Here is a 16643-nt window from a genome sequence, read left to right on the forward strand (position 1 = left end):
GAGAGAGAGAGAGAGAGAGAGAGAGAGAGAAAGCTGTCCCTGACTGGGATCTAAGAGCGTCTTGAGATCACCACCAGTCAGAACAGATCATTATAAATACAGTTGACTTTTTGTAAAGAAAGTCTAGATTTCAATAAAGAAATTGCAGGTGTAGAGCTGACTGGGAAAAGAAGCTACAAACCAAGAAGAGTTTAGCACTGTGGAGTCTCCACTAGGGCAAACGTAATGATGGGTGAAGGACTTGCTAAAATAAATTTTGAGGCTCAGTTTCAGACTCAGAGGGTATGTGTGGACCTGAGAACTGCATGTCTCAGAATCCTAGCGATCTTGCTGGTTTTGCTCTGAGCTTCACTGGTTTAACAGTATTAGGTAACCCCAGTCATCACAAACGGGGGACATACAGAGGAAGGCCTATAGTATGGGCTTTCTTTCTTCACAGAGGGCAGAAACAAGGAAAACCAGAAGCACATGCTGAAATGAAAGATGTCATGTTTGTCTGTGTTTATGTGTCTGTGAGGGCCTGTGCATACAGGGGTCAGAAAACAACCTTGGATGTCTTTTTGCAGGAGTCATCCATGTTTTGGGAGGCAGAAATAACCTAGAACTCTTCATGTATGCTAGGCCAGTGGGCCAATGAGCAGGCTCCAGGAATCTCTAGCTCCCCCTTGTAATGCTGGGATTACAAGAGCCTACTGCTATACCTAGCGTTTTTACCTGTGCTCTGGGGATCAAACATAGGCCCTGATGCATGCAGCAAGCATTTTAGCAACCAAACTGTCTTCAAGATGCAAAAATTAACACAAAGTAAAAGAGGATCAAGAGCCAAATTCTTCAGCCTGATTTTGCCTACTAGCAAGTCAGAAAGTCTAAATAGCAAGCATGTTTTGCTTGAGGTATTTATACAGGCAGACATGGTGCCAGCTAAAGGTGGAACTGGAGATACAAGTCAGTAGTGAAGAGTGCTTGCTGCTCTTCCAGAGGACGCGAGGTCAGTATCCAGCATCCATGTTGGTGCTTGCAAGCACTGTAACTCTTGTTTCAGGGCATCTTATGCCATTTCTAGCCTGTGTAGGTATGTGTGTACACAAATAAAAGTAAGTAAATCTTTTTTTAAAAGAACATAAATTCAGTAGTTACAGTGAGAGAATTCAAATACTAACTGGCTTCCTACAGAGGATGCCCTTGGGTGAGTGGTCATCACTGACATTTGGAGGTCTCGCTTTTTGCACCTATAAATGTACACACTGAAGCTCCAGCCAAGGGAGTAGCATGAAGATTAAACGAACGTGCTATGGAAGACGACAGTACTGTTCAGAGAGCCATTACTCCTCACCCTGTTCCTCCCATAACAACTCTGCCCCAATTAGATGGTAATGCTTTTTCAATGACTGCACAATGCCCCGTGGTTTCATGTCATATTGAAGTTCTAGAAGCATAAAGTGCATGAAACAAATATACTAGGAATACTATCTCCCATTAAGCAACACTGGATTGATTGAGATCCATTTGTCTTTTAATCGATGCCCCATCATCCCTCAAACATATAGGGAAACAAATAATGATATTAGGATGTGGATAACACTCTGTAACCCTCTACCTACCTTAATTCCTTAATTCCTCTCTCTCTCTCTCTCTCTCTCTCTCTCTCTCTCTCTCTCTCTCTCTCTCACACACACACACACACACACACACACACAACTACTTTGATTTCCAATTGGTCTTCTTTGACAGATGTCCCTAAAGTGCTTAACAATACATTTTCTAAGGCCTACTCCAGAAATTCTTTTTATCTCCATCACTTCCCACATTTGTGTCTTGGAGAATGGAGCCAGGGTATGTGCTTGCTCAAGCTATGTGGCACTAGTAAAATGTTCTGGGTAGAGGCATGTTCTTTTGAAATGAGCATTTAATACATTTGTGCAAAGACGCTAACAAACATACACCAATGGCATGACATGCAAGCAGTAACAAACCTTTGCTCTTTACATCTTCTCTGCCTCGATGCCTTTAAACCAGTTGTTCATTTTTCTGTTTTTCTGACTTAAAATTCTAGGCTGTAGTTCTAATACCTTGTCAATTCTAGGAGACTGAACTACTTTCCCTAGATGGCTTCAGCTTGCCAGTCCTGGATTGGAATCTAGGGTGGTTCCTGGTGACAAAACCTTACTTGATATAGTTGCTGAGTTAAAGTACAAGCATAAAAGCTTGAGTTCAATCTCCAGAAGCCAGAAATTCCAGGGAGTGGGTCTCAGAAATGTCATCACACCTATGGTGAGACAACAAGTGGAGACAGGAAAATGCCTCATAGCTTGTGGGCCTGTACCTTTATGCGAACAGATAACAACAAAGAGATAGTGTCCCAAATGCTACAGAGGGTGAAGACTGACACCCAAGCCTGTCCTCTGACCAGACCCACACTGTGATAGGCACCTTCACTCATGCACTCATGCACATGAGTATGCGCGTGCGCACACACACACACACACTTAAAGGAAGTCCATATAAACTGGTCATAATGACACAAGCCATAATCCTACACTCAAGCAGCAGAGGCAGAAGGACCTCTTTGAGTTCAAGGCCAGCCTGATCTACACACTGAGACTCTGTTTCAAAACAGTAACCAACAAAACCAAACCAACCACATGATTAAGCTGAGAGAAACAGTGTGCTTAGCAAAGAGCATCACTTGAAATCAGAGCTCCTGGGGTCACACCTGGCTCCATCTCTTAAACTTTGGTTGTATTACAGAAAGTAACTCAGCTAATTCTGTGCTTGTTTCTCTCATGAGCAAATGAAGTGTCAAGACACTCATCATACGGGGCCATATGAGAAAGGAAGACAAGAACACACAAGTGATGTGTGCAGTGTGTTTGCCTCTAATTCAATGTGTTCCTCTTGGGAAAAGCATACAGCTAGGAAGAAGGTTTGTAAACTGCATTCCTTTTGCTTCCTACCCTCCAATAGCCCTGTATAGAAGGGGGTAAATCCCCCTGCTAAGTAACCAGTCACACACTTGGAAAGTTTCCTGAACACACTTGCTCTCTCCTCCTTCCCAGAGCTCCTGTGCTCCAATTCAAAGGGGCTGACTCCACCTTTCCTTGCTTTTGACTAAAAGCTAGATTCTTTATAAAAAGGAATGCACAGGCTATTTTTAAGTGTGTATGCCTACCGGTGTTTATGTGCATGGCTTGTGTGCACGAGCTCTTAGAGGCAGGCAGATCACTTGTGACTGTAATCCCAGGCCACCTTGAGGTGCTTAGGGTGGGTGCTGGGAGCCAACCCCAGGTGCTCTGCAGGAACAGCAAGTGCTCACAACTTCTGAGCCATTTATCTCTCCTGCTCCCTAAGAGCTAGATTCTTGTTTATATTTTATTCAACTGTGAAGTCTCTTTCTTTCTTCAGTGTTTACATTAAGTGACATTACTGTCAGGCATCCTCAGGCCAGGAACAGATTTTTCACACCTAGGAACTGAATTTCACAATCCTGGTGTTTTTAAATTCCTTTAAAGTGTGCTTTCAATGTTTTCCCATCAATCAAATGCATTTAACAACATGAAACAAGATAGTTTATCTAAGAACATTTTAATGAATTTGTATTGCAGAAGAATATTAAGGTAATATGAATAACCAATTACATATTTATAAATTAATCTTTGAATTTGAATTTATATTCAAGGTCTTAGCTCTTTTTTCTGTTTGCTTGGTAATCCTTCTAAATAAAGAAACTAATTTAATGTTGACTGTCTTTTTCTCTATGTGAGGGTGAAGAATGAGCAAGGAAATATTCAACTTTATATTAAAAGTATTTGTAAAAAAAAAAAAAAGAAAATTTACCTGAAATGAATGTTTGCCAATTTGGTTCATCATTAATTTTGAATTGTGAAAGTCATTTCTCCACAGCATGTAAAATGTATTTATGTTACTATCATTTATTTAAATGTATACTGGAATCCTAAACTGTAAATAAAAGCTTCCAGTAAATACACATTTCGACAATGAACTAAAGAACTTTCTTTACAAAATAAATTTATAAAATATAATAGAAATATATTTAGAAAATATATATAATACATATAGAAATATATATGTATATATAGCGAGATAGATCTAAATTAGACATTTTGTGTTGTTTAGCCTTCTTTTTGATAGCTCATAGCTAACTTCTAACACAGGAACCCACACATGGTATGGTTATCAGTCAGATAAGGCTGTAAGAAATTGAAGCAGAACAAAATGGAATGAAATTTATCAACTAATGTGTAATTATTTTCTTTGCGCTACGGAAGCATTAGAAACTTATGGGTGCTCTTACTTTTTTCAAAGCTCACTATGAGAATCTATGACATAAAATGAAGGACCTTTGCTTATTTAAGTTGTTTTTCAAAGTGATAAATTATACGAAAACAGATTAAATTTGGTTTTCTCATTATTTAGCTCAAATATCACGGACAAAATGAATTCTCTGAGTCCTTTCAGATGAAGAACTAATTTCTCTTGGGTTCCCTTCTATGTTACACTTGTGAACATATACCCATACAGGCACTCACACACACACAAACACGCGCAGGCACGCCTGCATGCACACACAATACTGCTATTTCTCTCTTTTTTTTTAAAGCGTGTCAATTATTTGAGAATTTCATACAAACCATTTTGATCATATTCCTTCCCTTCCCCACCTCTTCCAGCCCCTCCCCCACATTCCATTTTCCCTTATGCGTAGAATGATCACCCGCTCTATGGTCTTGCGCAGGACTGGTTGTGAATAACGAGAGGAGGAGACTCAGCGCCTCTACGGGGACCGGAAACCTTGCAAATGCCAACAATACCTACATCATAAGCGACCCATGCGTGATTAACATGCAATTCAGCTGCCAGGAGCGAGACGTCAATTTCCCAGTTTTATACATTTCTGTGATCTTCTGCCCCCAATACCCTGGAGAATCACCTGTACCCCAGAAAGATTTGCCCTGCAGACAGGAAAAACTGGTGGCTTGTCACCCTTGCAGTGGACATCTGTCTTCCCTAAGTCAATCAACTTGCTGCCATTTGGCTTGTTACTTAAGAGGAGACGCGTGTTCTCACCCCAGGTGTGGGACTAATCCCCTCCTGCAGAGTTTGCAAGAATAGACTGACTCAGGCAGTTTTAATCTATTTAATCTAATCAAATTGGGGCCTGGGCCCCTCCCTTTGTCACATCTGATGCCTGTTCTCATATTTAAAAGAAGAAAGAAAAAAAAAGAGGATTGCACAGGCTGGAGCCAGCCCTCTGTGTCCCTAGGTACATCATTAAGTTGTAAAAACGACTTCATCACTCACGACAGAGAAATTAGACTGCCCCAGTGGTGGCATAAAGCAGCGGGAGAATTATCCTACCAGCTGCCTACCTGACTTTCCTGCAAAACGCCCCGTGCTTCCCCCACCCAGAAGCTGCAGTGCGTCTGCCGACTGGTGCAATGTAGAAACCAGAGCTGGGGGGGGGGGGGGTTTGTAGAATGGAGAGAGAGAAAGGCCTCTGTCAGCAAAGCACGTGCAAGTCCTTGGAGACTCCTCCCCGCTCCAGCCTATCTTTCCATCATTCGTCTTGTGGCAAAGGGTATTTTCTTTTGTTAGAAAAAATAATAAAAGGCTCCATTACCCCAGATACCTAACCTATCGGGCCTACAATGGCAAAGCAGCTAGATGTGTGATTGGCTACTAGGTGAGTGAGATAGAAAAGCCAACCTTTGGCCACAAAAGACTCGGTATCTAGAAACCACTTCCGCCCCGAAGGATGGTGGTCCCCTGCAGCAAGCTCTTAGCTTGAAGTCTAAATGATTTTCTCATGTAGAAGAGATTGAAAATATTTTTCACTGAGGGCTAAGAAACTGCATCTGGAGGTTGACATTTTAGTGAAAGGGTAAGTAGAGACAGAGGAAGAGAAGAGTCAGACAAATAATAGATATATGGTAATTTGATACTGATAGAGGGTAGATAATAGATGGATGGAAGATAAAAATAGATGCTAGAAAAGTAAAAAAGACAGCAGGAGATGCATACATCGATGGATACACAGGTTACAGGGACTTGTGTGATCCGTGTCAGATCTTAGGAACTCATTCCCAGAGCTCATTCCGATATGTTATTAGTTTAATATATCATTGATGCTTGATTTCTCAGAAGGAGAAAGACTTAGAAAAAAAGTGTCCAGACCTAGACCTGAGATAATGTGAAGTTGTTAACCCTAAAAATGTCATTTATCTCTTTATAAAAATCAAACTGACAAAACATTCTTTAGAATCAGGAAAGCAAGAAAAAAAATCTACTAAAAGTGTTTTATTTTTATTTAAAAAAATGCACATTGGTAAAAGTTCTAACGCACGCATTTGGATGTCTCATTTCCATGCCTTCTATGATTGCTGCCTTTACATTAAGAAAATACATGGAGTTCCAGAAGAATCTTTTCTTTTTTGCACATAAAACGTCTAAATTTCTTACAGTCATGGGGCAATCTTCTTGGGGCCCAGCTGGGCAAAGGGATGAGTGAGTGGGGAGGAGAAATAAATGCCTCTTTTCTGCAGAAATTCAAACTATCCTCTGAGCCTATTGTGAAGCATGAAATCCATCTCTTCAGAGAAAAGAACAGAATCACACTGTGGCAAAGGAGTTTAGATTCCAAGACACCCAGACACCCACACCCACCCACCCACCCACACACACACACAGATACACACTTATGAGAGGAACACACATACACACACATGCACAGAGAGAGAGAGAGAAGACAAAAGACACAGACAGACACATACACAAAGAGGAACACACAAACACACACACATGCACACACACATGCACACTCTAGAGGCATAGATAGACATGTATACACAGATATACACACAGAGAGAGAAACACATACATACACATACACACAGAGAAAGAGAAAGAAACACACACTAGAGACACATAGAAAGACACAGACAGACACATATACACAGACATACACACAGAGAGGAACACCCCCACAGCGTGTATGCTTCTGCTCAAAAAAAAAAAAAAATACACCAAGGATCCCTTGGGCTTGTGATCTCTAATTCATGGATTTATCCCTGGATTTGAGGCATGACAGATTGGAGTCTTCATTCAAGGAGCAGATGGCTCAGTCTGAATCTGTAAGTGAGCCTCACAATGGAACCCACAGTGGGATGCAGGGCTATGACACTCCTTGTAGAATAAGCTTGTGCTCCTGCAGTACAGGAGCCTGATGGGGTCTCTTTGCAAGATGGATGGCACCCTCTCCTTGGCTTTATATTTCATATTTATTTTGGAAAACGGGCGCGGGGGGTGGGGGGGCGCTGGGCCTGATGAGCTCTGTCCATCTTTAACAGGACAGGATCCCTTGTCAGAGGAGAAGAACGTGCTGCAAGAAGTATGGTTCGCTTTCTCTTAGCCAAACAAACATTTTAAAAATTAAAATCTTTTTCTTTTCTCCAGCAGAAGTCATTATAAAGACAAAACAATGCACTGTGGATTACCTTCCTTAGAGGACAGGAGAAGAGAGAAATGACTGCAGCCTTCAAAGCAGAAGTCTAACCCCTAACTTCAATGAATTTCCTTAGATGTACTTACCCCAGACTAGAACTCAAAGATAAAATGCACAGAATTCCCAGCACTCTCTGCATGTTTGACTGATACTGCCATTTTAAAAATAGCCATTTTCAAGCTTTCAGGTGAGGTTTGTATAATTTTAGTGAACAATAATCTAATTCTAAATAATCAGTTTGGGAGAATTGATTCTTAAAGCAAAAATACAGCACATGAACATGGATGTTACTGTCACAGTGGAAATAATTCATTTACCGTACTATTTTAAAACAAATAAGATTAATGATCACAGAGTATGTCCTTAATTTTTTTTTAATTTAAATTTGTGTCAGCAATTACATAGTTCTGAATACCTCCCCATATTCATATGCAACCTCTCTTTTAGCTGTCAGGACAGCAAAATGAAGTAGGCCCTTTGGTTTTGACAAGAAGATGAAAGAAGGAAGACTCTTGAGCCTGGAAGTTATTAAGTAACATATTCAGGATCTTGAAGCTATAAGGTCTGGCTTTGGAGACTAAATCTCATTTGGTTTCCTTAACAAATATGTATCAGGGTCAGGTAATCTTCAACATGGCAGAGATGTCACCATGAAAATACAAACAAAGAAGCACAGATAAGACTCCGAATTGGAAGAAAGAAGGCATTGGACCAAGGGAAGAACAAGATAGCCTTGTGATCCTGCTGGTGCCCATAGTGCGGTGCGAGCTAGACAGGATAGGAGCTGGTGGGGGAATGTCTACAAAGGGTTTAAGTAATACTGGCAAGGACAGTTACATTGTTATACATTGAAAATATATCCACCAAATGTCCTTGGCCTTTTTTAATTATGTCTACCCCCCAAAAAAAATATTGGTTATGGTCCTGTAATTAAACACTTGCCACAGCCCTTTACAATAGCCTAGATGCAGGACAAATACATACCTTGTCAGCATCTAACCCACCATCTCAGATGCCCTGTACTGATTTGCCCCAACATTTTTATCACTGTTTTAAATATGTCCTCATCTTAAAGCATTAGGGATTTTAAAAGGAGTCCCCCTTTGAAAGCTCAGCAAAAGGCCCTCCCTGGAGGTGACTGAAGTCTTCTCCCACTGAGTGCAGTGACTCAAGGAGAAACAAAGGGAGGGGAGTGTAAAAAGTGCTCCACTGAACTGAATGTCTTCCCTCCTGACTCCCTCAGCAACTCCTCTTAATGAACAGGAAAGAAAAAGACTTAGAATTTGATCAATAAAATGACCCAGAGTCAGAATCCTGACCAAGAGCAAGCTGTTTTCACTTATCAAGAAAATGGAGAAGTCTAATGTGCCTGTTTATTTTCCATTGAGAAATGAGCAGAGAGCATAGTTAGGAGCTCCTCCACTCCCCCCCCCGCCCCCCTCCGTCCTGTCCTGCTCCTCCAACAGTCTCCACACAGCTTCTTCCTCACTAACAGCTAGGGCAAACACTTTCCAAAGTGCCTCTTTAAGGCAAGAGGGAAAAGAAGCTATCTTCTGTGCCCCAGGGAATTTCAGCCTAGGAGAAGGAGGAGGAGGAGGAGGAGGAAGAGGAGGAGGAGGAGGAAGAGGAGGAGGAGGAGGAGGAGGAGAAGAAGAAGGGGGAGGAGCAAGCAGCAGCGTGAATGAACAGGCTGGCAGGTCTCTAGTTGCAAAGACCTGCCCCATGGTGTTTTGCTATTTCTGGGAAAAGAAAAATAGCAGGAGACATTCATTTTTCCAATCAATTCTACAAGAGTGTCATGTGTCCGTGTGTAGAGAGCTTTTTGGGACAAAATCTTACGTACAGTTTCTAACGCCAGATGAACATTCAAAGCATATTTAAAAACAGAAGCATCTGGTTGGCTGCATTATTTATGATTTTGATCATCTTCCCTTAAGATAGGTTTTGCTTTTTCTTATTGATCAAGTAAGGCTTTTATCAGTAGAAAAGAAAATGTCCTCGCCATTTGGTCTATTTTCACAGGAAGCTTATGCCTGCTCAGAAGGTTTGCTGAATTATAAAACTGAAGCAAATATGTCAAAGCTCTGAAAAGTGTGTCTCTCTAAATCTGTATCTTCGTGATACTTTGCTACATTGTGAACTTCCTCAGGCTGGTAGAGGTTAAAATATCATGTTTGGAGGTATGGAGTCTGTCCTTTGAATATCCGTTTAAAGGTAACAACAATTGGATCCAAATTAGAATTCTAAAGCTTCCAAGTTTTTCCTTTGAAGAACCCCCCCCCCATCACCCCCAGCTACCTGGTACCTAGTCAGCCGCTCATCCTTGGTAGACGGGACTCCAAAGTTTGCAATAAGCTTGCTTAATAAAATAAAATAAATCAGAAAAATCTGTTTTTCTGCTATCCCAAACAGGAAAAACTGGAATCCTTGGTGTTTGTTCCTGACAGGAACTCCTTAGCCATTTACCTTTTGCAAGCAGAGAACTCCCGTCTGCCACAACTCTCAAAGCATAATTATGACCTTGAGTTGAGATTTTTGATATCATTTAGAATGATTTATTTATCCATTTGTCAGTAAATTCTCTGTTGTTTTTCCCTGAATTAAAAATATTTTATATATAGTAACTTTCAGAAAATATACATTTTAAGCCATAATTTTGGGGAAAATAAAAAAAAACCTTTATTACAGATTTGCAAAACGCAGAATGTTGCAATGTGTTCTTAATCACTAAGCGTCAACAAAGTGAATGTTTTCTTTAAAAATTTCTTCCTACTAAATTTTTGCTTATCGAGCCCATAAAACTGGGATTTTTATGTTGCTAGTCTTTTAATCTTGCTTTGTTTTACCAGAGAGGGAGCCACCTTCTGGGTTCGAGTGCTGGGAGCCCTCACCCTTTGTAGATCATACTCAAAAGATATTCTAACTAGTCTCTCTCCATTTGACATTTTGGCCAGCCGCCCTGAAATCGCCACTTGTACGATCTAAACGACTAAAATAAAATTCCAAGATTTCTCCTGGAGGCCTCGAAACCGCGCAGCCTCTTCAGTCTGCATCCTTGGAGGATAAGCCTGGGGATGGGGCCAGAGATGCAAGTGAGCGCTCGGGAGAAGAAAGGTTGAACCAAAGCCTACAGGTGCTGACCACTTCGCTGGTGTGGTAGAGGAGGGGAGGCGTTACACGCCAGAGGTCTCAAGAAAACCCGGGAATTTTTACGTGGCATCTGTAAGCCACAGAACCCGGGGGACAACAATGCTCAGCCTGGGTTCAGACGCAGAGAGACATTTAGCTTTGTTGGTTTGATTTCTCATTAAAATACACTCAGTGAAGCAAACTACACTATTTACTATAGCAAATTACTATGCTAAGAAATATCTGTAGTCCCCCGGTAGTCATGCCCTGCTCCTTGGTATTTTCACTCACAAGTCTTTATACCGCCAGTGCCTCTGTAGGTAAATCTTGGAGGAGGGGTGCCCCTGAAAGAAGGCGCTAGGACCTTGACTCCCGCCACCACTGCAGGTCTGAAAGTCTGAGGCCCTGGGACTCAGCTGAGCTGCTCAGCTCACTCCCGCCCCTAAGCACCGAGCTCATTAACAGGTGGAATCGCACTCCGAGAGCCCTAGAGCCCGCCTGGCTCCATAGAAACAAATCCTCCAGGCTCACAACACCAACTGGGCGCTGTTAGGGGCTAGCCTTTGCTGCGCCCTGACAGAGGTCCGCACCACCCCGGCACTTGACTGAGCACTCCCTTCTTCTCCCACTTGTGTGCCTTACATCACTGCCCCATTTTTTGCAGCACCCAACACAGATACCCCTCCACACACACGCGCGCGCGCGCCCGCGAGCGCGCTTGCCCCCACACACGCAGTCGCATACTATGGGGACACTTCTCTAACAAGCCTTGGCCTACTCCTGTAGAAAGAAGGGCTTGAAAAACCTTAGCCCTTTCAGCCGGCAAGGCTCCACTGGAGTTCTGCAGCGTGGGAGGCGTGTTCAGAGACAAGGAGACGCCCTCAGGGAGTTTCCAAACTCCCCAGGCGGTCTAGAACCTGCGCGAAAACGAGCCGGGAGACCCAACCACAGACTCCCCGCAGCTTTACCGGTTGGCAGCCAGCCGCGACGCGATATATCCACCCGGAATCTGGGTGATGATGTAGCCCCAGAAGAAGGAGCCGTGAATCATCCCCACGGTTTCAGGGTCCCAGTTGAATTTGGCTTTCTATAGGAACAGAGGAAAACCACAAAGAAACAACAGGTCAGGGGTGGCAAAGCAGAGTCAGCGCTCCTAATTCCCTTTTGGAGGTTTGTGTGCCATGAACCTTTAAACACGCAGGACATTTTCTGCAACACCGAGGTCAGGGGCCTAATTTTCGTTTCGTAACAAAATAGCTGCTGACAAGAGGGACTCCTTTTAAAAGAAAGGTGTTGTGATTCCCAATGAAATACGGGCCACCAAGCTTCCTTGCGGACTGGACTGTGGTCAGTGAACCTGGGACCTCCTTAACAGGGTTAAGACATTTGGATTCTCCGAAAAGAATATTGGTTAAGGTCCTTTTGGCTGTTGCCAGCCAGTAAGAATGCAGTAGTGGGGTGACTCCCATAATAAAATGCAACCCTCAAGAGGAACGCAGGGAGAAAAAAAGGTTTGAAGGGATCAGAACAGGTGTCTCCACCAAATCTGGGTGGGCAGGACAAAAGAGTTTGGGAACAGTCTGGCAGAGAGTTTGGAGAAGGTGTGTGGTGGCGGGGAGAGGGCAGCGGCTAAGGTTCTGTTTCAGAGCTGTGTGAATGTCAAGCCTTGACTGCGCCCAGACCACACTGGTCCACAGCACAAGATGCGCCTCTCATAAACCTGGAGCTAAATATCTGCAAGTTACTGAATTACTGTAAAGGTCTAAGCTGTTACCTTGCCCGGGTAATTGGGACTGCCGTTATTTCTCTTGCAATGAGAATGTCCTGAGTATCCTGGGCTCCAGAGGGCCCAGGGACTCTAGTTTGGCTCCTCAGAGTGTTCTCAGTTTCTGCCACCAAACGAAGCAGTTTTACTAAGGTCCCTGGAAAGGTCTCTGTGACCTTCAGCTCGCCCTCTCCCTCTTCACCCCACCTCACTGCTACCACTTTCACAAACAGCAGAGTTCCCTACCCAGCTGGGTATTTCTCTCCCAGCTGGAATTCTGTTCTTGCCTAAAGAGATGCTGGTGAAACCAGTTATACATATGGTAATTTGACTGCAGGATTTGTTGCTTGTTTGAGTTAGATAACAAAACAAGTTTTCTGTTTTTAACTTTGTTTTCCTGGGCGGGTGTGATCTGAAGGGAGCCAGGGGAACTTTATAATGTTACACTTTCCAGTTAAAGAAAAATGCTTTCTTTTAGATTTAACAAATATTGTTAGCTCTTAGCTGGTACTTCTTTATATGAATCTAGTGAGCTAGACACTATTTTACGTCTTGCAAATGAGCGAGGAGAGGCCGGGAACCTAGCGAAAAAGGGAGATAATAGCACTCTAGTGGTCCTTTCCAGAATACATGGACCGAGGGAAGGTCTAGACAACATGCAAACCTTTCGGTTCCAGTGGAGAAAACAAGCTTAGACAGGTGAGTGGCTAGCGGAGGGAGTTCCCACTGGGGCTTTGCCAATGCCCACCTCCTTGATAACTTTGCCTCCGCGGTGGATGGTGCTGTTGTTGACCATGTCCACAATGGCCACACCCAGGTTGCAGCGGATGCCAAAGGAGATGCAGAAGCCGAGGCCGCTCATGATGGCTATGATGTAGCGGCGAGGCAGGCCAAAGCAGGTGCAGTCACACAGTGGAGCCTTCTTTTCAGGCACCTCTAGTGGCTTGCCATCCTCTGTCAGCTCAATGGTTTCACCGGTGTCTTGTTTCTTCTCCAGTACCCTGGGCGTCAGATTAAGAAGCAAGGATGCCTATGGTTAGGCACCTCCCCCAGAGAGTTTAGGGGACAAAGATGCCCTAAGCTCAGCCAGCATTCAGTTTCCTCGACCCTCAGGAGCTGGCGAGTTGGTCTCTGACCTCTTTCTTGCTGACTAGTTAGAATGCTGGGAATACGGAGCTTAGGTACTCTTAAATTGTTTAAAATTCTACACTCCTTCCTGGGCAGAAGCACCTACACCTTAATACCCTCAGGCCTAACTCGGGGAACCCCAGTTCTATCATCTTTCTGATCTCCATTCACATTCCCTTGGCCCTAACTTTTGAGGTCACCAGGGTGAAAGGGAGAGGGTTGGGAAAAGAGTGTCCCCTGCTGGATGCCCTCCCTGGCTCACAGGTGCTTTAATGCAGGCTACTGTGAGTCCTTTCCTCAACTCCAGGGCTTGAGAAGGGCCTGACAGGTTAGGGACAACTCTATCCAGGTGCAGCTCCTTGATCCTACCCTGTCAAACACTTCCCAATCCTCTACCTTGGTGAACTGCTTCATCACTCCTTCCCCTTCTCTCTCTCTCTCTCTCTCTCTTCTCCTCCCCCTCCTCCTCTCTCCCTTCCCCCCTCTCTCTTTCCCTCTTTCTCCCTCCCTCTTTCGCTTTCTCTCTCTCCCCCTCTATCCTTCCCTCTCTCTTTCTCCATCCCTCCCTCTCTCCTCTCTCCCTCCATCCTTCACTCTCTCTCCCTCCATCCCTCTCTCCCTCTCTCCCTCCCTCTTTTGCTCTCTCTCTCTCTCTCTCTCTCTCTCTCTCTCTCTCTCTCTCTCTCTCTCTCTACTCCTGTTAGAAACAAAGGCCTCCGCAGCATATGTCTGACACTTCAGCTTCCTTCCTACAACATGAATAATTAATCAGTCACAATCTTGCGTCATTACTATCTCAGCTACAACACACAGAAAATATTACGGGCCCATTTCCAGACACAGAAAATTTGATTTTCGGATTTACTGAGGGGCACCCACACCACCTTCTGTACCACTAAGAGGAAATCTCGTTTTATTTCATAAGATTTGACTCTTCTCAATCAATTCTGATCCTTGTAGGACTGGGGAAGGAAAAGAGGATTGGAGTGTTAGAATGGCCCTGAGAAAAGAGGATGTTGTTCTCATATCTACCACATCCATAAAATTCCTATTTTTATAAGAAAACAGGTTAAAAATCAATAGCTTTCTTTTAATGAGACTGGTATTTTTGATATATCAACACAATTGGTCAACTTTTTCTCAATCCCTCTTGTAGATACTTTAAATCCTATACCCATCATTAAATGGTGCACCACTGATTACACACACACACACACACACACACACACACACACACACCGGTGAAGTCTGTAAAATTTTTAACATTATAGCTTGGACTATGGCTGCCAAGAAACTTGAAGCTCTCTTCAAATTGTATCAAATTCCACTACAGAACAGGTAATTAATGTGTCTGTGGATAGACTACGTGGGTGTTTATCACAGATATGCAACCCAAGTACCAGAAACAAAGCATTTCTTTATACAAAGAAGAAATTTAATGGGTTTGATTATTTTGCCTTGACTTTGTATACCAACATTTACAAAGATGAACTCTGCACCCGAATTTCCGACCTCACAGAGGTCTCAAACAGCTGCAAGACTGCAGGGTGCTTGCAGCATCTACTGCCGCAGAGGTGCGTGATGGTGCCTGCTGAAGCCCACCTGAACCAAGCCACTTGAAAATAGAGATGTACACGGGTCATCTGGGTTACAACTCTCACTGAAGCCAAGGCTTCAGTTTCCACATGTAAAAATGAATGCTTTTCAGAACCCACTTTCCTACTCTCTCTGCTCTCTCCTTTATTTTGCTTATATCACTAACAAAAAAATTATATCATATAAGATATAACACATCTAGCAGGACCTGAATCATACCAACTATAGTATGCTTAGTGGAATGATTATGAAAAGCATAGGATTTAAACATTTTTCTATTACTTTCAAAATAATTTTTCAGTTTATGGTTCTATTTGTTCTTAAATTACTGTGACTTTTCCCAACAAGAGAAAGATTCCTAACTGTCTAATAACATAATTATTTGTTACATAGCAAACAAATAAAAGTACATATCTGGCCTTTTAGGTTCATGAGAGAAACATCAATGATCAACTATTGATATTTTTTGATCCAGTTTCATTCAATACAGAATTTCCCATGAGAAAGTCTTCATTATTTTTCTGCAGCTGAGATTAAATTTCTTTTTATCATTAGTTTTTGACATTTATTCTTGAAAGGGATTTGGCTTTTGTTATTCACTTGTCTGGATCAAAGGAATTTAAATTTGGGAAATTTATAAGCAAAAGCAGCAGGATTTCTAAATAGGTGCTGAATGGACATTTCAAGATTGTAAAGGAGGTTTAAGAGTTGGGTTGGAAGACATGAGAATCCCCAGGTAATTACACAAAATCACACACACACACACACACACACACAAAACGACAGGTGCATTTAATACTACATCCCTGCATTCACAAACAGGTTCTCAATGTAGCCTTGATTCAGCAATGAGCAAGAAAAATACTTTCCCACCATGCTACAATCTCGCTAAATAACCAAGCTTTACAGAAATGGCCTCTGTCATAGTGAGTGAGCCCCAGGTGAGCATGGGCTTCTTTCTCTTACCTGTAGATCTGGCCGAGGGATTTTCCAGCAAAATTCTTTATCCCCTCTTTCCCCGGGGCCAAAATCCTTTGTTTTACCGACTCCATTCTCGTAAAGACTGGTGTCCAACCTTGCCAGATTTAAATTATGATGGCTATGAAAGGCGAGTTCTGCGCATAGTCTTGGTCGGTTAAGGTAGGGCTTTTTCTTCTCAGCAAACAGAGGTGAGCTTTCCAGCCAGGCTGTGAGTTGGAGAGAGGAGAGAGAGCAAGAAAGAGAGGACAACAGAAGAGCTGCATGCAGCCCACGGACTTCCTAATAGGAGAATTGGTACACAGAGTCACAAAGTCTCATTGGAAGGGGAGGATCCGGTGGCCGAGGGCGCGCGCAGTGCCGTGGTATTTGGGCGGGTGCTGATGAGGAGTGCTTGTTCTGGAAGTCAGCTCACAGAAAAACAATGCAAATTCCCGGTTTTGAAGGCTTATTGCAATAAATCCGCTGGCTTTTAATCAGAGGAAACAGAAACGCTACGGAACCCTGTGTTAGGGGAAAGGCAAAAGA

At 43.0% G+C, this 16643-nt stretch overlaps 1 protein-coding gene across 2 annotated transcripts in view; it reads right to left on the reverse strand.

Moving 5' to 3' along the window:
* Slc17a6 (solute carrier family 17 member 6) overlaps positions 1-16189 on the reverse strand; it is a 39746-nt gene extending 23557 nt beyond the window's left edge. The window contains exons 1-4 of one of the 2 annotated variants that reach the window (XM_050122099.1): positions 16104-16189; positions 14426-14428; positions 13162-13414; positions 11617-11735 (exon numbers count right to left, since the gene is read on the reverse strand). In XM_050122099.1, the coding sequence (XP_049978056.1) occupies positions 11617-11735; positions 13162-13414; positions 14426-14428; positions 16104-16189 (461 nt within the window). The remainder of the gene's footprint in view (positions 1-11616; positions 11736-13161; positions 13415-14425; positions 14429-16103) is intronic. The other variant, XM_050122098.1, reaches the window with a different exon arrangement.
* Positions 16190-16643: the final 454 nt, after the last annotated feature.

The sequence above is a fragment of the Alexandromys fortis genome, unplaced genomic scaffold (genome assembly GCF_014885135.2).
Source record: "Alexandromys fortis isolate MF-2015 unplaced genomic scaffold, M_Fortis_MF-2015_v1.1 scaffold_170, whole genome shotgun sequence".
NCBI lineage: Eukaryota > Metazoa > Chordata > Mammalia > Rodentia > Cricetidae > Alexandromys > Alexandromys fortis.